Source organism: Mollisia scopiformis, assembly GCF_001500285.1.
Source record: "Mollisia scopiformis unplaced genomic scaffold LY89scaffold_19, whole genome shotgun sequence".
NCBI lineage: Eukaryota > Fungi > Ascomycota > Leotiomycetes > Helotiales > Mollisiaceae > Mollisia > Mollisia scopiformis.
Genome location: NW_017263599.1, coordinates 221,043 through 243,108, shown reverse-complemented (window position 1 = coordinate 243,108; position 22,066 = coordinate 221,043). Strand labels below are relative to the sequence as shown.

At 47.0% G+C, this 22,066-nt stretch overlaps 10 protein-coding genes across 10 annotated transcripts; 3 read left to right on the top strand and 7 right to left on the bottom strand.

The window, feature by feature from the left end:
• Window positions 1–449: 449 nt before the first annotated feature.
• Window positions 450–2,679, bottom strand: LY89DRAFT_721288 (FAD-binding domain-containing protein). Its single transcript, XM_018218627.1, has 7 exons — window positions 2,512–2,679; window positions 2,034–2,460; window positions 1,909–1,970; window positions 1,765–1,845; window positions 1,200–1,645; window positions 934–1,151; window positions 450–868 (listed from the first exon to the last, which is right to left on the bottom strand). Exons 1-7 carry the CDS (start codon window positions 2,584–2,586, stop codon window positions 597–599), a joined length of 1,581 nt encoding a protein of 526 aa, XP_018067585.1. The 5' UTR covers window positions 2,587–2,679; the 3' UTR covers window positions 450–596.
• Window positions 2,680–3,940: 1,261 nt separating this feature from the next.
• On the top strand, window positions 3,941–4,846 carry LY89DRAFT_737207 (uncharacterized protein; the record flags this gene model as incomplete). The annotated part of the gene is made up of 1 exon (XM_018220229.1): window positions 3,941–4,846. One exon carries the CDS (start codon window positions 3,941–3,943, stop codon window positions 4,844–4,846), a length of 906 nt encoding a protein of 301 aa, XP_018067584.1.
• Window positions 4,847–5,356: 510 nt separating this feature from the next.
• LY89DRAFT_721287 (uncharacterized protein) lies at window positions 5,357–6,315 on the top strand (the record flags this gene model as incomplete). The annotated part of the gene is made up of 2 exons (XM_018218626.1): window positions 5,357–5,691; window positions 5,906–6,315. 2 exons carry the CDS (start codon window positions 5,357–5,359, stop codon window positions 6,288–6,290), a joined length of 720 nt encoding a protein of 239 aa, XP_018067583.1. The 3' UTR covers window positions 6,291–6,315.
• Window positions 6,316–6,585: 270 nt separating this feature from the next.
• Window positions 6,586–7,336, bottom strand: LY89DRAFT_737205 (uncharacterized protein; the record flags this gene model as incomplete). Its single annotated transcript, XM_018220228.1, has 2 exons — window positions 6,586–7,109; window positions 7,255–7,336. 2 exons carry the CDS (start codon window positions 7,334–7,336, stop codon window positions 6,586–6,588), a joined length of 606 nt encoding a protein of 201 aa, XP_018067582.1.
• LY89DRAFT_155145 (uncharacterized protein) lies at window positions 7,150–8,707 on the bottom strand. The gene is made up of 3 exons (XM_018205445.1): window positions 8,445–8,707; window positions 8,295–8,388; window positions 7,150–8,128 (listed from the first exon to the last, which is right to left on the bottom strand). The coding sequence occupies exons 1-3, from the start codon at window positions 8,670–8,672 to the stop codon at window positions 7,596–7,598; spliced, it is 855 nt and encodes a 284-aa protein (XP_018067581.1). The 5' UTR covers window positions 8,673–8,707; the 3' UTR covers window positions 7,150–7,595.
• Window positions 8,708–9,027: 320 nt separating this feature from the next.
• Window positions 9,028–10,810, bottom strand: LY89DRAFT_591321 (general substrate transporter; the record flags this gene model as incomplete). The annotated part of the gene is made up of 4 exons (XM_018209647.1): window positions 9,028–9,412; window positions 9,464–9,678; window positions 9,827–10,342; window positions 10,400–10,810. The coding sequence occupies 4 exons, from the start codon at window positions 10,808–10,810 to the stop codon at window positions 9,028–9,030; spliced, it is 1,527 nt and encodes a 508-aa protein (XP_018067580.1).
• A 492-nt stretch (window positions 10,811–11,302) lies between these two features.
• On the top strand, window positions 11,303–13,052 carry LY89DRAFT_622001 (Arabinanase/levansucrase/invertase). The gene has a single exon (XM_018210956.1). It carries the CDS (start codon window positions 11,448–11,450, stop codon window positions 12,978–12,980), a length of 1,533 nt encoding a protein of 510 aa, XP_018067579.1. The 5' UTR covers window positions 11,303–11,447; the 3' UTR covers window positions 12,981–13,052.
• A 99-nt stretch (window positions 13,053–13,151) lies between these two features.
• Window positions 13,152–15,379, bottom strand: LY89DRAFT_591134 (uncharacterized protein; the record flags this gene model as incomplete). The annotated part of the gene is made up of 4 exons (XM_018209637.1): window positions 13,152–13,513; window positions 13,562–13,759; window positions 13,808–14,807; window positions 14,855–15,379. 4 exons carry the CDS (start codon window positions 15,377–15,379, stop codon window positions 13,152–13,154), a joined length of 2,085 nt encoding a protein of 694 aa, XP_018067578.1.
• Window positions 15,380–15,503: 124 nt separating this feature from the next.
• LY89DRAFT_687420 (ankyrin) lies at window positions 15,504–18,482 on the bottom strand. The gene is made up of 2 exons (XM_018215497.1): window positions 17,864–18,482; window positions 15,504–17,796 (listed from the first exon to the last, which is right to left on the bottom strand). The coding sequence occupies exons 1-2, from the start codon at window positions 18,091–18,093 to the stop codon at window positions 15,666–15,668; spliced, it is 2,361 nt and encodes a 786-aa protein (XP_018067577.1). The 5' UTR covers window positions 18,094–18,482; the 3' UTR covers window positions 15,504–15,665.
• Window positions 18,483–20,188: 1,706 nt separating this feature from the next.
• LY89DRAFT_737199 (uncharacterized protein) lies at window positions 20,189–21,590 on the bottom strand (the record flags this gene model as incomplete). Its single annotated transcript, XM_018220227.1, has 4 exons — window positions 20,189–20,429; window positions 20,498–20,835; window positions 20,932–21,391; window positions 21,439–21,590. 4 exons carry the CDS (start codon window positions 21,588–21,590, stop codon window positions 20,189–20,191), a joined length of 1,191 nt encoding a protein of 396 aa, XP_018067576.1.
• Window positions 21,591–22,066: the final 476 nt, after the last annotated feature.

Sequence of the window (22,066 nt, the reverse complement as noted above, 5' to 3'; positions counted from 1 at the left end):
AAAGATCCATATATAATCAAATCCAGACCAACTCCACTATGCCTTGGGGATCCGTCCATTGCCCAGTAAAAGGGTTGGCTGCAATTCAATATGGCCCCCGGAAAGGAGATGTCGCTAGAGGGGTAGACCTCGCTTATTGTTCAAGGGCTTGAGGGAGATTCACAGAAATTTGCCCGCAGATATCTGGACCCTAGGCATGTCTCTAAAATCGAATTCCATTGTTTCGCGTCTTTCGTTGTATGTATCTGCCTTGCCAAATTGCAAGAGCGCACAGATTTACTCGGCATATACTTTGATCTTCTTTGCTTCAAGAGATCAAATTCATTCTGATTGTTTACTCTGCTCTGAATATCAACTTTTGAGGTACCCAGCTTTGGTTAACTATTCAAATTGGAGTCAGTAGTTAAAATGAATCGAGTGATCAAGAGAGCTGGCAGGGTTGTATGATTGACGAATGAATCCACGAGCTTTTACGAAAAGAAAATCGAAAGCCTATCTCCAAGACTGTAACCGAGTGAACTTTTGAACGCCTTAGTGTTTCCATGGCAAATATGCTCTCTTTCTCCTCGCAAATCAATATATATCCTCTTCTCCTCCTAGTCATCCAATTTGAACCCCCCAGGAACCAATCTTTGAAACACGCCTTCTGGATCAAATTGCTTACTTAAACTCTTCATTCGCCACAAGTTCTCTTTTCCGTATCCTTTCATAACCTTCTGATCTTTATACGCATAATTTAAATACGAGTATTTGTTGTACAAGCCCAGGGACTTTGATAGGGTGTCAATTTGCGAGAAATAGATTTCAATAGCTTGAGTTATGGGAGAGTCATTGACTGAGTCATGCCAGGTAACTGTCGCGAGGAAGACTGAAGTTTGGCGCATTAGTTGAGCCTCTTGATCTAAGAAAGATGTAATAGCAGGGTAAACTTGCGAATCAAAGGCCCATCCGAAGGGTCAAGTCCCAGAATATTCCCGCCATTCAACTTGCCGTATTGAGTCAAGATTGGTGGGAAGGGCTCGGCGGTGATGCTCCAGGTAACATCCTCTTCGATAAGGGAGAGCATGTTATAGACGGTGCTGTTAAATATTTCGAAGATCTGGCGGATGAGGACCTCAGAGCTGACATACGTTCGAGTAAAGTAGAGCCACCTTCAGCTGCTCAGTATTATCTTTGTCAAACAAAAGCATGTCAATTACCGTGTTGTTCCCTCTTCCTCTCCCTCACTATTTGTGATGGCAAAATCACTGAGATTCGAGACTCTCATAGTATTGATGAGCTGAGGGCCGTAGCTTGTGAAAGGCTCCAGAGTGGAGGGGTAGCCAGCTATACTTGTGTACTGGACGTTACTGATGATAATCCAAGTCCGTGTAGATGAATCGAAATTGTAGGTAAAGATCAGAGAAGCATTTTCATCGTATGTGGGGTCGCTTGAAAATATATGCAGGGCATTGATGAAGTGCTCGAATGCCTCTTCGCTGAAAGGGTTGATAATCAACCCTCCCCAGAAATCTCCCTGTGGGAAGGCCAACAGGTCTACCCGCGTTACGATGCCAAAGTTGTTAGAGCCACCTTTCAAAGCTTGCCACAATTCTTGATTGGACGTCGCGTTCGCATTTATAATCTCTCCGGATGCCAATACAATCTGGAGACGTTAGAAACCTAGACTGAAGAATCGCGTAAGAACAAGAGGCGTTGTTTAGTATGCTGGACTGAATTTGCTCACTGCTTGAGCCGATCATCCGCTCTGTTCTGATTACTTACCACAGCTTGAATACGCACTGGAATATAAACATCCGAAAGATCAATATTCAAGCTCGGATAGATGATCAGAAGAGAATTGATCTTTTAAGCAAAGAAGATTGGGTGGGTGCCTAGTAAAATGCCCCAAATTTATACTTCTCTTACCTGATGGTTCACAACACTGTCGCAGGCAAATCCCTTTCTTGCTGAAAAGAATGATATGCCGCCTGTAACATATCAATTTTTACACCTCCTTCCATAGACGTGGAAGAGTGGCGGGAGGAGCCTACCGCCCAAGATCAAACCTCCAACTCCAACACTTCCCCACCGGCCTCCAACTACTACCAATCCTCTAGCTCCAAGGAAGTTGTAAACATCCCCCCATTTCATACCTACACCTACCCGGGCAACTGTTCCCTGCTTTCCAACATCTATATCCACCTCGTTAAATTCTGCAAGGTCAATACTTACGCCGCCTTGTATGTTCGCTAAACCACCCCAAATCCCGTGGCCACCGCTCTTCACTGCGAATGGACAGTTGCTGGTAGATAATATGGACAATGCCGTAGCGATTTCTGCAGGCGTGAAAGGATGAAAGAAACAAGCGGGCGTTATTGAAAACTCCTGCTCAGTAAAGTATTCGCCCGAAGATGCCGAATATGCTGTGCTGCTGGGAAAGTAGACCAGTGCAGGAAACACCGAGGACAATTGTTGACACTGATGGTAAACATTAGTTCCTTGTTACTCCTGAAAATAAGGGAGAATCACGCAAGTGGGGCTGCCTCCAGCTGAGCATCGTCCAATGAAAGCAAGTGAGAGAGGGGCAAGGATTTTCAGCTTCATACTGTCGCTTCCCTTTGGAGCCTCAAATCAGCGAATCGATTACTACGATTGCAAGGAGCAATGACCATTCGTGAATGAGACACTTGAGACGATACGTCAAGTTTTATGTTCTGAAGATGTATTCAAGGGATCGAGATTTCAAGATTGGGAAAGGTATGGATGACTAATCAGAGTACAGGACAATGCCTGTAAGTATTGCTTACGTGCATAATGCATAGCATACGAACGGACATTCTTCTACTTTTGCTTCTGTTCGGCAGTGAGAAGTTGCAGAGGGAAAAATTCGTGATGTGAGAGTTAGCTCGATGGTGCTCAGAAAGAACTAGCGGAGAATTAGTCTTGGCGGGCCCGAGGACCTGCTGGCGACTTGCCGTTCTTCAGAACTGTATTGATAGAGTCTGCATCAACCAGGATAATATGGAGCGGAAGCAGCAAATAGGGATTATGAGAGAAATTTGTTCTGCTGCAACGACAGTTTTAGTATAGTTAGGCCCAATCGACACACGCACAGCATAGAACGCGAAGCCTTTAATTCATCAGATATTCGATTTACATCTCGGGATGACGGGTCCCTACCCGAACATACTATATCGATTGGCTTTCGATATAACGTGGCCACATGTGGTTTGCCGCCACAAAACGCCGTCGGCTGGGATGCACTGCAAAACATTATTCGAATGACTCTACTTTTCTCGACTCTGGGTAGTACAGGAGGTAGTTGTGTCGTCGCATGCGAATTTTTGCTCGGGCTCTATAGAAATAGAGTGGCATGGTAGTAATGGTGTACACTTTGAATTAAAGTGCATTATAATATCCATGGAAAAAACGCTTTTTAGAACGTTTGAAGGTCATTTAGGCTGTGGGCCTACTTTATTAAGAGATGGCGACATTATCTGCGTAATGCTCGGCGGGGCTACTCCGTATGCGTTCCGTCTAACCAAGGCAGGCCAGTTTCTATTTCTCGGGGAATGCTTTGTATATGACTACATGTACGGGGAATCAATCACAGAATGTGGAGAAGGGAAGTTGGAGTTGAGGAATTTTGTGGTCAATTAAGCTAAATTAAGCGAGAGCCCCTATTTGAGATAGTGAGGAAGTAATCTCATTCAAGAACCCCTTCTATTACTCCACAGGCTCGCAACTTATCGACCGACTAGAGTTTGACGCTCAATGTTAAACGTTGAGTTGTGAGTATTGACAGTGAATCATCAGGTATTGAGGCCTCCGCATCGCCCACAATCACGTCTATCTTACTCATGATATAAAGTCTCCTATCAAATCGTTTTAACGCAAGATTACACAACTTCCAAACCCACCATCAACCATAAAGTCTTATTTGAAACAGTATTTCAACATGACAGAGACGAATCATGTCACCATGGTAGAAAGGCCAAAGCATACTCCGCTGCCTATCGCTCTCGAAGGCTTCGTGCCAGGTGGTCTAAAGCCTGAGGCCTACAGCATATCAGATCTTGCAAGCGTGTTGATCACACACATACGCCGCACTGACCTTACAAGCATACAGCAGAGGGGCCTAACCAGATACAAATACCAAGGGAGCTTGAACTGGGGCGAGCCTGGGAATGTGTCCGATATGAAGAAGTTTTTCGACATATTCAACGATGTGTACTTCAACGGCGTTCTGACGGGGTATTGCAAGCTCGGCACAGTCCAGCCCAAAAACAGCAAATCGCCTGAGTTCCTCCGTTATGATTATGTATACAGCTGCGTGTTGCGAAAAGGCAAATGCCGAGATGCAAGATATAAGAGGGACGAAACCTTTGCATACATCATGTACGAGGAGGAGCCTCCAAATTCGGCGAAAGTGTTCGATTCCACGTGGAGGAAACTGAACGGCCTCCTTGCTGAGATGGTCTTGGTATGTTTCTCCATCTTTCACTGCTCCTGCGAGCACGGCTGCCAAGCTAAGTCGACAATTCGTAACCGATGGCGTGGATATGATGTGCACTGCCAAGCAGTAGCATACACAATAGAAATTTCGTCAAAGAGAAAAGACTTGTTGGGAATGGGAACGGAATTGAACGGGCTTAGGCGCATAGTGCTCCCGGTTCGAGCTGGAGATGAGTTACCAGAAGCTGTTGAGTTAAACCAAGCTGAACTTGAGTCGGGATTTGACGTGGAGGAGCTGCGCACCGGAGTCAAGCGCATATTGCCCATAGACATGTTCTCCCTGGGCTTTGAAGAAGAAAGAGTCTGTAAGAGGAATGTTTGTCTGCGGTCACATTGGCCGGTTTCCTGATTCATTCTCTTATCAAATGTTTCCATAATAGATAGTACTATTCGCCATTGCAAGCGTTAACACTTGGGTGATCTCATATTGTCAAATACTTTTGGCAACAAACACAATATCAACAAGTAAAGCCTCCATTTTACCAATAGTCTAGCATGAACCAAAATATGAACTACGGAGTGAGATCGTTGGGTTTCCTTACAAGTTGCTACAACACTTTTAAAACCTCCTGTCTCCTCTACCTAAATTCAACAGATTATTGAGTTTTTTGCACTTTTGAGCGAATTTATCTGCACGTTCTAGGAGTCAGATGTGGGCATGAAGATTCAAGGAAACTCTTCAGCCGCAACGATGAAGAATTCTATTTACAATCACAGCTGTGTTTTATTCACTTCAAAATGCCGCAGAACCGTCATCTGGTGATGATATATGGGGCACAACACGATCCATTACCTATCTGCAAATATTGATCACACAAAACAACCAAGCAGCAATCCACATACCCGAGCTCACCGAAAAATGGAAGATACAACTCCGAATCACATTCCGCCACCCATCTCCAGAGATACTTTTCAAGCAGGCAGCATGAAGCCACATACATACAGCATGACCGCTATCCGCGATGCCATTATCGACCACCTGAACAGATCCGAAGACGAGCTCACGGAGAGGCAAAGATTGGCTTTGGAGAGATACAAGTACCAAGGCAGCTGGAACATGAGCCAGCCAACCAGTCTGGAAAATCTGACCAAGTTCTACAACTTTTTCAATGACATCTTCTTCAATGGCATCTTAACAGGCTATTGCAAGATTGGAACTTACAAGGCTTTTCGTTTGATACACGGGGAAGCAGCGTACTGTCAAATACAGTTCAAAGATACCTAGATAAATTGATTCTCCCTTCGAATATACCACGATATCTCTTATGTTCAAAGAGACAGAAGAAAATATGCACCCATCCTACGCGCACCCATTCTCCGCTATGCTAATGACATTGGGATACTTGTTGTACGAAATGTCCCATGCGGCGTTGGAATTATTCAGTTGCAGCTGTAACCACGGATGTAGGCAAGATCTTGAACATGAGGACGAGTTCGCCGGCCATGGGGATTTTTGGCAGGCGATAGCTAGCGAACTGGAGTTAGCAACCCGTGGGGATAAGGGTGCAGCTCATCAACTATTCAACCTGCCGTTGGACTTGCAGAGGCAGACTTCATTATCAGCTGCCCTATCAACTGGTGCAGAGTTACCTAAGGAGCCAGGACTTAGCATGGTTCTGCGACAATGGAGGTTCGATTCTGGGGGTTTATTTGAGGACTGTGAAAGACAGAGAGCGATAAGGACAGCCTGGAGACGCGAGGCAGAAATGGCCGTGAAAAGATATTTCCAGATTGAGAGGAGAAACATGTGTCTTACAAGCGGGTGGGTGGAAGGCAATAAGTCTGATTATTAAATCAACCTTTTCTTTTCATGAGATACTTGACCTCCGTACCTTCGATAGACTTCGACGAAAGATCGCTAGCCACCAAGGCGGTATTATTCTGAAGTGACTCGAGGTTTGTGGCTGTTGGAATGCGGTTGTGAGACTTTCAGTGAGAAGTCAAAATAAATTCTCTAGCACATGTGGAAAAGTTTTAGTGGTCAAATTCGTGTTGTTGCCGCCGCAAAACCTTCTTGAAGAATGGCGAGTTAAGTCTAGTAATATGGAAGTGTTGCATGCTCTGAACCATATCCTTACATGGGACACTTCACTCCTCAAAGTCCCACGGGCGGTCATCAGCTGCACCTTCCGTCTCACTGTCCTCGATCCAGTCTCCAAATGATTTCCCGGGGTGGCGTTCAGGATAGCGGACTCTTCGACCCGCATGGTGTTTCTGTTTTAGCAAACTAAGCTCTCTTTTGGTGACAGCGTGCGTTAACTTGGACTTTGCATGAGCATACCAAAGTGAATCATCTTCTTCTTCATGAACTTCGTCCTCGGTATCATCTTTCCGATCTGCTTCAACTACGCTGTCGATGTCCTTCTTCCCCGTCCTTCGGAACACTACCTCTACGCGAGGAATACTCCAATTTGGCAGCTCGTCCGCTTTGACCTTCTGCAATGTCCTTTCGGCATGTTCCTGGAGCCAAGAAGCTCTTTTTCCGAACAATGTTCCTTGCTGATGCTTTAGAGGCGCGAACTTTGTAAAATACTCCGTAGTTCTGGCTTCGTGGCGTTCGATTGTTCTGTAAGGCGAATACCAATATGTTCTAGTCCATACGCCAACAATTGCTGTTTACGTGTGGCACCCCTAGTTTATCAACTACACCTGCCATTCATGAATGGCAGGGCCCGCCATTCGGGAACAGCGCCACTGATAAACAGGCCGGGAATAAGGCTCTGACTTTAGCCCTAGCACCTCAAGCACCTCAAGCACCTCCAGCACCTCCAGCACCTCCAGCACCTCCAGCACTTCTAGCACTTCTAGCACAGCAATAGGGCATAGCACTAATATCCATTGCTTCAATACATCTCAAACCTAGAGCATAAGATTCTAGGTAGTGTGATAGAGGTGAGGAAGGACTGAGGTGCTAGAGGTGCTGAGGTGCTGAAGTGCCTGGAGTGTGCTGTGGTGTTTGGAGTGCTGTTCCCGACTGGCACCCCGCCATTCATGAACTCTTGCACGAAGTGGAGCCGTTCACGTATGGCAGGTCTAGTTCATAAACAGGGGGTGCCATACGTAAACACCCCGCCATTCGTGAATGGCAGGGGTAAAGTTCATAAACAGCAGGTGTTCGCGTATGGACTAGAACAAATAACGATATGGGCGAGCAGGGGAAATTCGGCCCAGACTCTTGCTCGCGCTGTGGCAAAAACCTCGAAATCGACTGTTAGATGTCGAATATTCTGAAATATCTCCACATCCTTTTGAATTTGCGGCCGCAGGGGACGGCTGCTATTCAGCTTTATGACCATGTCTACCAGGATCAAGAAGGAGGTCCAAGTCTCTCCGTTGGTCGCACCAATGAAGAAAAAGTCGTAGAGTGTGTTGAAATAAGCTCGCTTCTCCCTGCCTTCCAACATGTCGAGTGGCATCAGTGTATACACTTGCTGTGCAACAGAACGAGATTCGCGACAGATATGCAGGACAGAGGGGACGTCTCGATTCTCTGAAAAATAAAAGTCCGCATCGTAAACCATTTTGCTAGAGCATCTCCTAGGATCGTGGCCGCAGTTTCTGAATGTTTCGAACCAGTCCACGGCATGTACATTGTTGTATCTCGGCTTGTTCATCCGCGAAGCAAACGACCCTGACATAAAGTTAATGTCAGTTTGAAATCATTAGAGAAGAAGGGGAAGGAGCTGTCTCAAGAGCGAAAGACTTATGAGCAAATGAGCATTACTCCGCTTGTAACTTCTCAAATAGTCTCCAACCTTGAAGCTTCCACCCCTTTCTGTAAAGTGGTTGGAACATACAAATTCGTAACCGTAGTTCCGTCGGCAGGTCATCAAAACGATCGAAAGTATATGCCGGCACCGCTCGATTTCGCATCGCAGAAATGCCATACTCCTATTCGACGTTAGACCCTCGAAACCATTGGCCGTGTTCCAATCCCCTTAACGTACCTCTATATCTTGTAGTTGTGTCCTTACAAAATCATCTGTAATCTCTTCTTGCGCAATTCGGTGTTTATGCATCACTCTGAGAAGCTGGTGCTCGTAATGTTTGCGAGTAGACTCGCGGATGTCCTTCAACCATTCCTGCTTCTGAAAGAGCCGTAATTCGTCACGAAACTCGTCTTCTACCTCGCCGTCCAATGCATCCTCGCCCGGGCAGTGAAGCCAGTCTGTCATGTTTCCGTTGATGCCAGATGGAAGTGGTGTACGATTGAAGCGATTAGGAGACGTGACTTAACGCGTCTCAGGGGAAAATAAGCTACCGCAAAAAGCTTGGGCCTTGTCACATGACACCCTTACGCAAGATTGCTTTATCACCTCGAGATCACTTCATGCGAAAAGAAGTTCTGTTTTACCGTACTTACTCTTTCTCTGTATACCTAGATACCTACTGAGGTAGACATACACGCCTGTAATTATCACGTGGCAATCAAGTTTTACTCTGGTCATGCTTTCAAAACCTATTATATTTCCAATTATTATATTTATTTCTGCACTACCAATTACCCTTTGAAACTCGCGCAGCAAAACTCTACAACCCCTTCTCAACCTGCACCGTCTCACAGCTCTTCTCCTCATCTCCATCCACCGTCTTGTCTGAATTATGCGCATACTCCTCCAACCGTGGCTGATCCCTCCACTTCTTCGCCGGGATACCATGGATGAAGAATCCATTGATCTCCTCGATCGTGCGACCAGTGACTTCTCCCACACCGAAATACACGTAGGAGAGGGAGATGAAGCACAGTCCCGTGTACACAAATCCCGTCTTCGGTCCCAGGTTGGCGTTGTAGTAAAGATATGGCAGCGTGAAGACCGTTGCCCAGACCGTGATCCAGAAACAGCCAACGGCAATGGCGTAGATCTTGTTCCTGTTTCGACCTACTGCCATTTCTGAGGCGATCGTCCATCCAAGTCTAGCGCAGCGTTAGCAAGTATCTAGGTCATACTGGGAAGAGAAGAATTACGGTCCCCATGCAAAATTGAACGCTGTGATCTCTATTATGATGAATGCGAAGATGACTTTGCCGAATGTCGGAGAGGGAGTGCCACCTGGGATACCGAGACATCCGACTAAGAAGATTGAGATCGTCATCATTATCGTTGTGGTGAGAAGGAGAGGTCTTCGAGGCAGTTTGTTGGCGCAAAGGACGGCAGCGAAGACAACTACCACTTGGATAATCTGCCCAGGATTAGCAGTTTTCGAAAAGGTTTTCGGGATAGCATAGGGCTTCCAGCCTCCCAAGATTGTCCCATTGCTCAGATTGAGCTGTGTGGAGGGAGTAGCTGGCGGGGTAGGCTGGGGAATCAAAGCGCTCGGAGTAACTTACAAAAACAATCAAAGTCATCAAAAACGGATCCTCCAACCCAATGGATTTCGAAAACACAGTCCCAAAGTAATAAAACCATTGTATACCATTGATCTGTTGTGCGATCAAGGCACCAGCAGAATACAACACCTTTCGTCTCTCAATCGGATCGCAGATCAAATCAATCCACTTCGATTCGGAAGCCATTTCGGCTTCTTCGTCCAGATCTCTCTGCAAGACATGAATGTCATTGTGAGGAGTGTATTCTTCACCATGATGGACGCGAATTAGAGCATTTTCAGCAGCTTCTTGTTTGCCATTGCGGAGCAGCCAGCGGGGGCTTTCGGGAACCCACCAAAGGCCAGCTAGCATCATGAGAGGGAATAAGAGTTGCACACCCATTGGTACACGGTATGCCGTAGTGGTTTTCAGACCTTCTGTTCCTCGATTGATGCCTGCGGCGATAATTTGAGATACGGAGAGGACGAGTTGCCAGCACATCAAGAGTTGCCCGCGAATAGCTGTAGGCGCTATTTCCTGAAAGTATGTCAGTCCAAAACAACGTCAGAGTGTTTGTGTTGATTTGGTACTCACTCCTATATACAATGGAGAAGTCGCAGATAGGTTACCGACACCGTAGCCTAGAAGAATTCGGCCACCGATAATCATACCAGTTTGGTGATCCGCAGCAAGCTGGAGGATCACTCCAACAATAAGGACTAGGGAAGCAATGGCAAATACACCTTTGCGGCCAAGGTAGTCATTAAGCGGTGCAGCTGAGAGGGAGCCGACAAGTTCGCCGATGTTGATGACCGATGTCATGAGAGACAGTTGCGAGGAAGAAATGGCGTAGGTGCCATCCGCCCCTTTCGTCCCAAAGTGTTCAATGAAGACATCCATTGCAGTGACACCAGTGAAATAGACGCCATCGTAGCCATAAAGACAGGCGCCAAGTGCCGCAAATGCGCAGAAGAGCCAAGCATAGGGATGCTTGAGGTTAACCATGTTGTCGATGGGAGGGACCAGTACTTAGATGAAAGGGCTGAAATGTGAGAGTTCAACTAAACACACCTCTTCGATTGTGATATGGCAAATTTTGGGTCCGTTCTTTCCAGTGCCAGGTTCTGTAGCTTTATAGTCAATCACTCTATGTAGTCTCTCATTGAGTCATGTTCCCCTGACTGCGGGGGAGGCTCCCAAGAAGTCTGGAAATCAAGGATCCAGAATGCCAGCATTCCCCACAAATGCAAAGTTTGTGAGATCATTAAAATGCAAAGAGGCTGCATCCGGGGAAGAATGGGGGTTCACTGGTGCTAAGCGGGGCCCCCGATTTTTATTTCGAGCCAAGCGAGTGTGCCGATTGGTTTAACGACCATTTTTGCGGCATCTTGGAGTATGCCGATTCGCCAGTCAAGATGCCGCCCAGATGCCATAGAATGCCGTTTAAGAACTGATTTTGATGTGGCGGCAACATCCCAGTGCTAATCTTTCGGCGTATCCTGGTGGAAGGTTCACATGTCGACCCAGTCTGTCGGTCCGTGGTCGAGAATATAAACTCGTGAGAGCTCATTGAGATAGTATTGTTCCATACTCGGATGTTTCTCCTTTGATTCATATTCTCAAGCTTCGACTCAAATCCAACATGCTGACGTCAACATCTCTCGTCTCTTCCATTCGGCGGCCGTCCAGGGACACAGCAGCAGCAGATGCCATTCCAATTCTAGTGGACAATGAATACCACCTGTTCCACTTGACGACACCTCCTTCAACTGTCCATCATCCCGAAAGATTGAGATCCTCATGGTCACACCTCCGCTCCAAATGCCTCACTCAGTGGCAGCGAAATGAAGAATTTGCTCTCTCGCCAGGAAAGAGTCCGCAGTCCCCCGATGCAGACGGTGTTTGGACGGGATCCGCAATCACAGGCCCTGACGGCAACATGCACATATTCTACACAGGTTATAATCTTTCCGAGAATGGCAAGCAAGTCATCATTCATGCGACTTCCGAAGATCGATTGGGCTCCCGGTTCACCAAGTCAGCGGACCCAATTAACATCACATCTGATAGCTCCAACCGAGCAGCGTTCGAGGACATAGACTTCAGAGATCCGTACGTCCTTTACAACGAGGAAGAGAAGCTGTACTGGATGATTCTTGGGACGAGACTGGCGAGTGGATCACACTGGACACGAGGATGCCTCGCATTGCTCACTTCGAAAGACCTGCAAGCATGGACTTTAGAACCAGATCCATTCTATGCTCCAAACGACATGATGTGTCCTGAATGTCCAGAGCTCTTTTCGCTGCCCAACGGAAAATGGTATCTCGTCTACTCGAGATTCACCACACCTAACGCAGGAATCGTATATCGTGTTGCTGATTCCCCACGTGGGCCGTTCCGAACACCCAGAGATGGTTCAGGAGGCAGACTCGACGGACGGAGGTGGTACGCTGCAAAGTCATGCCCGAAAGCTCATGACCTTTCGAGGAGAATCTTCTTTGGGTGGATAGCTGATCAGTGCGTGGAGGACGGAAAGTGGTCATGGGGTGGGGATATGGCGATGCCCAGAGAGGTGAGAGCGAAAGAAGATGGAAGCCTGGTCATCAGCCCTGTAGAAGCAACTCTTGACCATGTGTTCTCAGCATTGCCGTCATTTGACATCCCCAAGATAGAGCTCGAGGCTATTGGAGGAACCATGACAAAGATTCTTGACAAAGTCAAATGCGAGCGGCCGTACATGATTACCTTCGACGTCGTGTCATCCTCTGCAGCATCCTTTGGGCTCGTCTTTGATGTTGACAGTGATCTGAAAGGATGCTATCTACGTTTCGTGCCAACTTTCAATGGGAGATGCACAGTCTCGTTGGCCATGGCGCCGGCTCCTCTCGACGACTTCTGGGCAGATCAGTACCAACTCTACCTTCCAAGGGCAGTGGATGGTCCAGAGATAGTGAAGCATGAAAATGTTGAGGCAAATAAGACTGTCACCATTTTGAGATCTGGAGACACATTGGAGGTCTTCGTCGGAGGGAGATCACTCAGTTATAGAATACTAGCATCGGACGCTGCATCGCGAAAGGGTAACGGCGTAGTTCGAGATGTTGGAGTGTTTGTGGAAGATGGAATCGTTCAGTATTCGGACTTCAGAGTGACAGAGGGGATGGATTATTGATCGGCGATATGCTCCGCGGGGTAGAAATGACATTCTCTGTTGGCAATTCAATGTAGATTCTTCGTTCTCCACATTGATATGTGCTACGTCTGGTACTTGCTGACGGACGTACTTTACGCCCACCACAGTCTAAACTTCTGAGACAGCAAAATCTCGTGAATGTCGACGTACTCATACTGGCGGAAACTCTGATGGTTGTGCACTGAGCCAGTCAAAATTGCTGAGATCGAGGCCGGCCAAGTTTTCGAAAGGATCGAAAATTCCAGTATAGTCTGTCATATCAAGTGGGCTGGCAGCAACTGTAAGAAGATCGTCCAGTTGGACCGCAAGAGCATGTTCCATGCCCTTCAAAATGGCACCTTCGAGGCGGTTGACAGCGTATTTCATCGGCTCGCAAGCTTTACTCATGAGACGAAGAGTCCATAGATATCGATTCAGCTGTTCTCTCCACAACGTCTTTTCCGGCTCAGATCGCGATGTGACCAGAAGCAAAGTGATAAACGATCCAATGAGCGAGAATCCAAATGGCGAGGCTGCCAATATTAGAAAGGATTCGTGCAAGATTCAAGGTGAAAACCAACCAAAATACCAGAATGCTTCGAGGTGGTCAGGGCGGAGGCCAGAAACAAATGCTATGGCCTCCTGAGCTGTCTCATGAGCGAATTGTCGAGTATGTGTTAGAATGTCAACATCTAAACACAGAGGCTCAAGTGCCGTCGACCTGATGAGGCGTCGTAGAAGCGTGATTTTGACAGTGAAGTAAGATAGATGGAGGTACCCTGCATATCGTCAGCTTCCTCGCCAATCTGCATGTTATCTAGGCTCACCATTAGGACAAAGCCGACTGGCGGTCTGGTAGTCCATCCACAAGGAACGCGGAAGGCTATTTCGCCACGTGTTCAACTCATGCAGTATTGGCATCGCCTGAGAATAAAGCTGGCAAGTGTCTTGATTTCGACTTGCTCGGAGTGAGTAAAATCCTCGTAGGATCTCGCTTAAGATTCGAGTAAGCTGCACCATTTGAACAACCTCAGTAGCGCCTGATAAGCTGTCAACCCGTGTCTCGCCATCATCTGCAGAGCTCCGTGTTTCGAAGTCAGAGATGTCAAGATCAACCACCATCCAATCATCGTCATTGATGTGACTTGGTCGCCCATGTGCTAAAGCAGTCCATTTGTCTTGCATATAGATCGTCCATGAAAGCCTTTTCCGTAAACCTCTCTCCCAATCCGGAATTGACCACAACGAAGCGTCGAGATGCAGACCCAATGCTTGGCCGATGCTGATTGCTTGGCCAGTGCATCCCCAATTCCAAGTATGGTCTGGATTCAATGGGTCTTCGGGCTTACATTGCAGCAGTAATAGCATTGCTTCAATACTGTCAAGCTTGGGGCGGTGATACGAATTCTGGATTGCTAACAATGTCTGTTTCCGTAGATTCGAGACGTCTGGCATGGGCCGATTAGAAAGTTCTCGATCGTACGCCCACCATCCTAGCGCAATGAGATACATTGCACCAAGGAGAGGGGCTGACACGCGTTGGTAGGATTGGGAGTATTTCTCAATGAAGCCTTTCTTGTACAGTAGAGGGAATGAAGGGTGCATAATTCTCCAAAATAAGTCGAGCAATCTTGGTCCATGGGGTCGGATGCAAGCTTCGATAGCATCATGCTCAGTCTGGTGGAATTGGAACTCGACTGCTTTGTTATCATTGACAACGTGAAAGGTTACAGGATACTCCATTCCTTGATCGTTCGGCAGCACTCTGCGGATGCTGTGCGATTCTAAACGGAACTCCTGGTTCGGAGAAAGATATGGTCGATGTCGCTACGCATGATAAGTACATTTGACCACTGGTGTTGGATTGCACATACCATCAATATTGGCTCCATATCGCTCGTGAGTCCGTAGAGTTCAGCGAATTTGCTTGACGCAAGTCCAAGGGAGGGATCAATAGCAAGCTGACTCGGACTCGTGTGAGATTCGGCACGTGGGGCCACATCTTGGTCGTCATTCTGATGCAACGACGCACTGGTCGGGTTCGGGTCTGTCTGGAACGTCAATTCCGTGGCAGAAGCATTCGTGCTGTTGTTGCTGACTGGACTCCAAGCTGAGTTGCTTCCGTTTGTTGGATAGCTTGGTACGAGAGTTCTCAAGACATGGGGACCCCGCGAGCTCGATGCAGGCTCAACTTGAACTTGTGGCCCTCGAGAGCGAACTCTGGGTCTTTCTGGGACATTTTCTCTGAAGGTGCAGACTTCTCGACGTGTTTCGCAGTTGGTACATATTCTGGAAGCTGGATTGACGACACATCGTGACTTCCGTTTGCGACATGCATCACATGGTCGTATTGCTCGTCGAGGTTTTTGGCTGCTGTTAGAAGAAGTGATCTCTTGCATGCAGGGCTTGAGTTGTGGCGAGGTGAGGTTTGAAATCACAATCGAAGGTTGAGGTCAGTCCAAGAGCACGAAATGCGCTATTCCCGAAAGAGTAAGGTGCTACTCTCTCCATTTCCTTTTGCAAGTCGACCAGTTCAAGGTATCCTTCGTAAAATCGTGTCTGCATCTATTTAATGCTATTGAAATCCGTCTATTGAGTCTGTAGACGTGTTGCACCTATGTCCGGTGGAAATAATGAAACACGTGAAACGCCTGCCTTCCTCACTCCCGGGGCCTGCCTCTGAGGTCATATAAAACCTGAATTTCTATCCTCCCATTCCATCACCAGAGATGGCGTCGCAACAGCACCATACTGTATACAAAGCGCCATACACGCCATAATACTAGCATACAACCTCGGGTCCTCCCTCGCCCTAAAATAAAACATCTCTCCCAGAACCAACACCCCTTTTCCCATAGATGTTCTGGCATGCATGTTCGCACCACATTCGAGCAGGACCCTCGTTGCAACTTTCCGGCCAAGACGAACGGCAACATGTAGCGCGGTCTCGCCTGACCGATTTCTTAATTCAAGGTTCGCGCCACTCTGGATGAGATGGCGGAAGAGGTTTGCGAGAGTCTTGTCGTCTTCGCCGTCTGGCAGATGCGTCACGAAGGACATCAGCACAGAGTTGCCATTTTTGTCATAGTGGTTGATGTCAACACCAAACGATATCATTGTCGATGCTAGTTCGTAGCGAAATGTGAGGCCTCTGGAGGAAGAACTTGGTTTGGTTTGGCCGCGCTTTCGTTTGCTAGAATTGCTAATCAGAGCCCTCATCTCATCCACATCTAGGCTTGCTTCCGCCAGACATTGCAGGCCATTGCGACCTTCAAGATCCTCGATCGTAGGCGAGTCAAGAGCTTTTGTTGCCGTTTCGAGAAGTGCTTTATGACTGTATACAAAAGTATCAGCGTCGTTGCTGTTGTTTTGGTCTGCAATAGGGAAGCGGATGGTACTGTCGGGACTCTCCATCCCGGTGGTCCCCGGCAATATCGTAGAGAGGTGGTCCGCACGGTAAATTGCCGATCCTGTAGACTCTTCACTGTTTCGAGGAGGGTTGCTTTTGCGCAACTGCTCTTCGAGCGTGGCGTTGAAGCCCTTGGGATCGCAAGTTGCAACCCATCCGAAAGCATCCCGTTTTGAAGGAAGTTGTATGTTCAGATCCGTTAGAACCCCAAGGCAATGGCGGTCCAACTTTCTTGCTCGGCGAGTGAGAAGATGGAAGAAACTCCGGCCAAAGAGATCACAGTCAAAGAATCTGACATTGAAAGCATTCAACTTCACCAAGAAGCAGTCCAGAGCCAGCGAATTCGTGGCCAAGCGAGTGAGTGCATGACGAGAAAATACGTGGAGGAAACTCTGTTCAGCTGTGTTCTTAGCATTTCCATCAATGCCTTGCCGGAGGGCATCCACAATGACATCGATGTTTGCTCCACGCGCAGCAAGCATGTGTAGTATATTGTTCCCGAAAACATCCCGAAAGTAAACGTTGAGATTTCCCAGATGACGTGGAGGATCTTCACGCTGCACACACACCAACCCATCATGGGATGCCCAGGTCTGGCAATTGAAATCGAGTTCCTCGAGGCACCAGCATGCGTTTGAATCGTGGTTTTTGATTCCAGGAATGCATAGTCCCTGCTTTTTAAAATGTCGTTCAAGGACTAAAATTGAATCCGGCAATACCAGCTGGGGGATTCTGGCCTTGACGTTAGCCAACAGCGTCGACGAGGATCGTATCGTCGAAGAGCCTGTGACCGAGGCATTCTCTGTGTTGACGAGTATGGGGAAGGAAACTTGTATTGTACTGGCGGCGGAGGAATCTGATATCGAATGGGCCTTCACAATGCGAGCAATAGCTTTTACGTAGGAACTCGAATACCGGGATAAACGTCTTTTCAGACTCGTTATGCTCAGATAGGTTGACGATAGGCTAAGGTCGTCCGTGCTAGGAATCTCGCCCGAATTGTGTGTTGGGTAGGATTCGCCATTTGCTGTGTCCGACACCTCTGCCAACATCGACGAAGGTAGTACAAGCTCTTCATCGTACACAATTTCTTGGGCGGAGAAAGGTAAGCTGTAATCAAAGGCCCCTCCGGCGTTTGTCGCGGTAACGAGAGATCTGACTGGCTCTGCAGGCGCGAATGCTAGGAGATCTTCGAGTGGCGTTTCCGAAAAGTCAAAGGAGGGAATGGCATCTGATATTGGAAGTTCGTCTGGAGGCGGTGATGAGAATTGCCGTCTGAACCTCCTCTGTGTTTTGCATTCCGATAGCCCAAGTATCTTCTTGTCCATGTCCTCTCGATCTTTCGGTCTCAGCCATCTTGGTTCCTTATCGAGGATCGCATTAACAGTCTTGATCGTAGATTCCTTCCTGTAGAAGCACGAAAGTTAGAAGACAATTACAGACAATACCTAGGTAGATTATGAGGAACACTTGCCCTGGAACCCAGTTCTCCTTATTGTTTCCATTCTCGACTTTCAAGACCCGTGGGATGTCTTCTCGGGGAAGATTAGTGTACAAGTACAGTCTTGCAAGCTTTCGCTGCCTCGAGGCAGACCATTTGCTCGGTCGGCCACTCTTAGTTTTCGGCGTCGTACTCTTTATTGGGGTCGAGGATCCAGCTGAGCTATTTGCAGATGGAGACGTATTGGCTATCGAGGCAGACATCCTGGCCCGCGTGCGTTGATAACGGCTGAGTGCCCTAGTTGGCTTGCCTTCTGTAATTGAGATGTGACGACTGTAGGCCGATTCAATGCTCTTGTACAAGCGCCGTGGTCAAATTTGATGTGACCTGGGGTCCGAGCATCTTTCATATTCATCGTTAACACCATGTTTGGGCGATGCACCAGCGTTCTGATGTGTTGGTCTCGGTGAGGCTGATTGAAGAGATTCTGGTTGCCTTGCGAGCAGGTAGGTCGCAATTTTGAAGTGTAGAAACCACCCCTGCCACACTTACAGGCTCTAAGACATTTCTATCTTTGGGGACCAATCGAAGTGTAACACATAACGAAGGGGCATTTCAATGCAACAAGTCAAAACGCCTCTGACTCTTTTACGCCCGGAGACAGATAAAGTGTACGAATGCTACAGCCAATTGTGGCTGAGAAAGCAACAAGAGCCGAAACGAAGCGTTGTTCCCCACAGACCGGTGCAGCCTCTGATCAAAGTGTAGCAAGTTGCTTGATCCACTCTCGGTATTGGAAACGAGATAAGCATGAGTGAAGTATCTGTGCACTCTTATCATAATGTGAGGACTAGGTAGGCTCGTAGGCTCTCCAGGGGAGAAAAAAGTGGCCGCTTTGACCAAGCGCGCAATACCTAGGTAATGGACAGAAATATCCACAAATATTTAGAGAATCTTTATTAGAAAATTCTCAAAGGTTCTCTAGGTGTTTGTCTAGAGTCCTGGAAGACAAAGTAATGTTTAGAATATTGAGTGTTGAAAAATAAATATTTCAGTGTATTAGATTTTGATGTTCTCGCATGTCAAAAACGGCCACTTTTTTCTCCGGTGGAGGTACGCTCTCCATCGATGAAATTCGTGGCCGATTTTGCGACAAAGCCTAAATTCACAAAATATAAAGTATTTTGCACAATATATTAAGTTTATATTTAATATTTTTTTATTGAAGACGTAGAATAGCTTCTTGATAAGTTAGAATTGAAGTCTAATTAGAAACAAATTATGTAGGAGTGTGCAATGTTGGAGTTGGTATAGGACATTTTAATGTTCTCGAGTGCTAAAATCGGCTAGGAATTTCACATAGGGAGCGGATATGCCACTGAAGTCATCAAACGAGGCTCTAATTGCCTATGGAACGTGCTCTCAACAACTACGTCGTGAACTTCCTATTGTTGCCATACTCTCGTGGCCTCGGCCCAGAGATGATGAAACTAAAGCTATTTTCTGTTCAAGTATCATAGTTATCTCACTTCACGCAATAGCAAGGCTAAATTCATGGTCACGGGAAAACGCACCTGTAGAGCGTTTCCCATTGACTTTGTTTCTATAAAATGGACAAACCAAAATTATCTCTGCTTCTTCAAAGTTCCCCATCATCAGGAGATCTGAAATCGAATCACTCTACTCTCTAGAAATGGCAAATCTCCACGAATTCAAGATAACCCACGGCCCTTGGCCAGTCGCGGCACCCACCGAAGACGACCCAGTCGTGAACCCCATCTCTCTCCTCCTCTGCCGCTTGCCCATTGGCAATTACCTCTTGAACCCCAGCTTCGCTCTCGTTCACTCTCACTCGAACGAGCACATGACGTACACAGATCCTGTCTACGCCATGCTGACAGCCAGAACCGACCACCTCATCAACCCTCCTACCAAGGCCGGAGCCCAGACCTTCTGGATGAAGACTTACAGCGAGAACAAAGGCTTGTTGAAGTTATTGGAAGCAGCTGGAATCTTGAGACGAACTGGGCAGACCGTGAAGCAGGGATTTGTGGAATTGGTCGGTGTTGAGACGATACTAGTTGCGGGGGAGTTGGGCACAGACTTGCCATAATCACATGTGTGGAAGCAAGGAGCAGATGGGTGAAAGCGAGGAGAGAATGAGGAGATGCGCTAGGTGCAAGGATGCGTATTTCTGCGATACTGATTGTCAGAAGGAGGATTGGCCCAAGCATAAAGGTAGATGTCAGGCTCTTAAGATTGCTGCTGAGGAGAGGGCAGTGGTTGGAGGTTGAAAGTCATATCTCAAACTCGGGATCTCTAAGACGCCAACTAATGAGCAATGGACTTTGTGAATAACTATGAAGACCATCTCAGGTTTCTCAATGATTTATCTTCTGATGCTCTTCTTGTTTGTGCAGGTTCGTTTCCAAGAAAGTCAACTTTACCCTCGCTCACGATCGTGGGCAAAGACCTAGCATCGCCCAAGCAAGGCTCTAGGAGCTTCATGTCCGATGCTTCCATCTTGATCCCATCATCATCCAGCAACTCTACACGCTGTTTGAAGTCGTCCAGGCTCATTGAAATAGGACCAGGCCACCTGAAAAATGTTTAGCCTAAACTTTCCTTGATTCGCGGAGAGAACTGACCAGCAAACAGCAACCTTACACCATCCGACCAGCGGTGGAAACCAAGTTTCCGATTAGAAGTGAATTGCCTCCAAGCAACAATGCCGTGTGGTCTCCCACAGTTGATGTCAAGTCCCGATGGTCTGTAATCATTTCACCGACCATGCGGCGTAACTCGCCACACGTGGAGTCGTCACTATCAGTGTTGATCACTATTGTCTCCATATCCGAGTCAATCATATCATGCGTGACACAGTAGTTGAAAGCTGTGTTTTGGTCCACGCCAGCAAATAGCCATAGCTTATGGCTTGTGTCGGGGATCCGATTAATCAGAGACCGAACCTGTGCTAGAAGAGGCTTCTTGCTCCTCTCTGCGGCCTTCTCAAGTTAAGTGATTCTTGCGGTCAATTTGTCATGCTGCTGGATATCTGCAGCAATCTCATTTCTGAGTTCTGAAATCTGCTTGTTCCTCACTTCGAGATTTGCCACTGTAGTTTCATACTTCTTGTCTTTTTCTTGAATTTGGACCACAAGGGATGAATTTATCTTTCCAAACTTTCCAATCTGCTCACGTAACTGGATGTTCTCATTTTCTCTATCTTTGAGAATAGACTTGAGTGTTGACATCCTGTCGTACAGAAAATCCGAATCTTTCAAAGTCCCCTCGGACTGTTCCTCGAGCGATTGCAAAGCAGCTGGCATTTGGAAGAAAGCTCGTCGGTATGCTTTGGAATCAACCACGTCGTTATCGAATGCAAAGGTAGTAGAAGATACAGTAGTGTTGATGGACTCAATTTCTACTTTCTCTTCAAAAATAGATCCTGGTGCTTTGATGCCAGGATAGGAGTGTCGCAAACGTCGCATTCCGCGATATACCTGCTGCAGAAGCAGATAGTTCTCTTTGACTGTAGCTCTAATATCTTCAATAGATGTCCTAGTCAAATCATTGGTCAATCCTCAGAAGAGGGCAGAAATTCTTACATTTGAAGCGTCTGCAACAACACAGAGATTGTCCCTTGTTGCCCTCTGATTTGCTGTAAGAAGTGTGGGACATGGAATTTGAGACAACCTTTGAACCTGGAAGATCTTGAAAGACTTTTCGCAATCTTCAACGACATATTCTTCAACAGCATCTTGAACGACTTGTGCAAAATCAAGATTGTCAGCCATTGCAATATACTAGAACCATCGACGGTGTCACGGTGTAGATACGGCTATTTGAGATTCGCATTACGACAATGGATCTTTTGGGGGAAAGTAAGGCGAACCTTTCCCTCGCAAATCGCTATTACATTGCTCGAATTCGGAAACGTTGACAGGATACTGGATTCATCTGAAGCAACAAAACGCTACTTGGCTTCCTCCTCCATGAAATGATTCACGCAGCCTTCTTTATGTACGCATACGATTTCAGTCTCGCTCCTAAATATGAACGGGGGACACTGCAGTATCTCGGCGGGCATACAAAATATTGGCTAAATGTGGCCTATGCCATGGAAAAGGCGTGCCAAGGAGAACGACAAACAAGGCTTTTCAATATCAGTCTAGATTTGAAACGATACGACTGCGTCGTATACCATCTGGTTACAGAAAATATTGCACTGCCGAC

Bases quoted from the DNA above. Each gene is read 5' to 3' on its own strand.
- LY89DRAFT_721288 (XM_018218627.1), bottom strand. From the start codon at position 2,586: ATGAAGCTGAAAATCCTTGCCCCTCTCTCACTTGCTTTCATTGGACGA. The intron at 1,646-1,764 runs GTAAGTAATCAG...TAACGTCTCCAG, and splicing joins CAGTGCGTATTCAAGCTGTG to ATTGTATTGGCATCCGGAGA. The intron at 869-933 runs GCAAGTTTACCC...GCCAAACTTCAG, and splicing joins TTCGGATGGGCCTTTGATTC to TCTTCCTCGCGACAGTTACC.
- LY89DRAFT_155145 (XM_018205445.1), bottom strand. From the start codon at position 8,672: ATGACAGACTGGCTTCACTGCCCGGGCGAGGATGCATTGGACGGCGAG. The intron at 8,389-8,444 runs GTACGTTAAGGG...AACGTCGAATAG, and splicing joins CACAACTACAAGATATAGAG to GAGTATGGCATTTCTGCGAT. The intron at 8,129-8,294 runs GTATGTTCCAAC...ACTTTATGTCAG, and splicing joins GGAACTACGGTTACGAATTT to GGTCGTTTGCTTCGCGGATG.
- LY89DRAFT_622001 (XM_018210956.1), top strand. From the start codon at position 11,448: ATGCTGACGTCAACATCTCTCGTCTCTTCCATTCGGCGGCCGTCCAGG.
- LY89DRAFT_687420 (XM_018215497.1), bottom strand. From the start codon at position 18,093: ATGTCTGCCTCGATAGCCAATACGTCTCCATCTGCAAATAGCTCAGCT. The intron at 17,797-17,863 runs GCAAGTGTTCCT...GTGCTTCTACAG, and splicing joins AAGGAGAACTGGGTTCCAGG to GAAGGAATCTACGATCAAGA.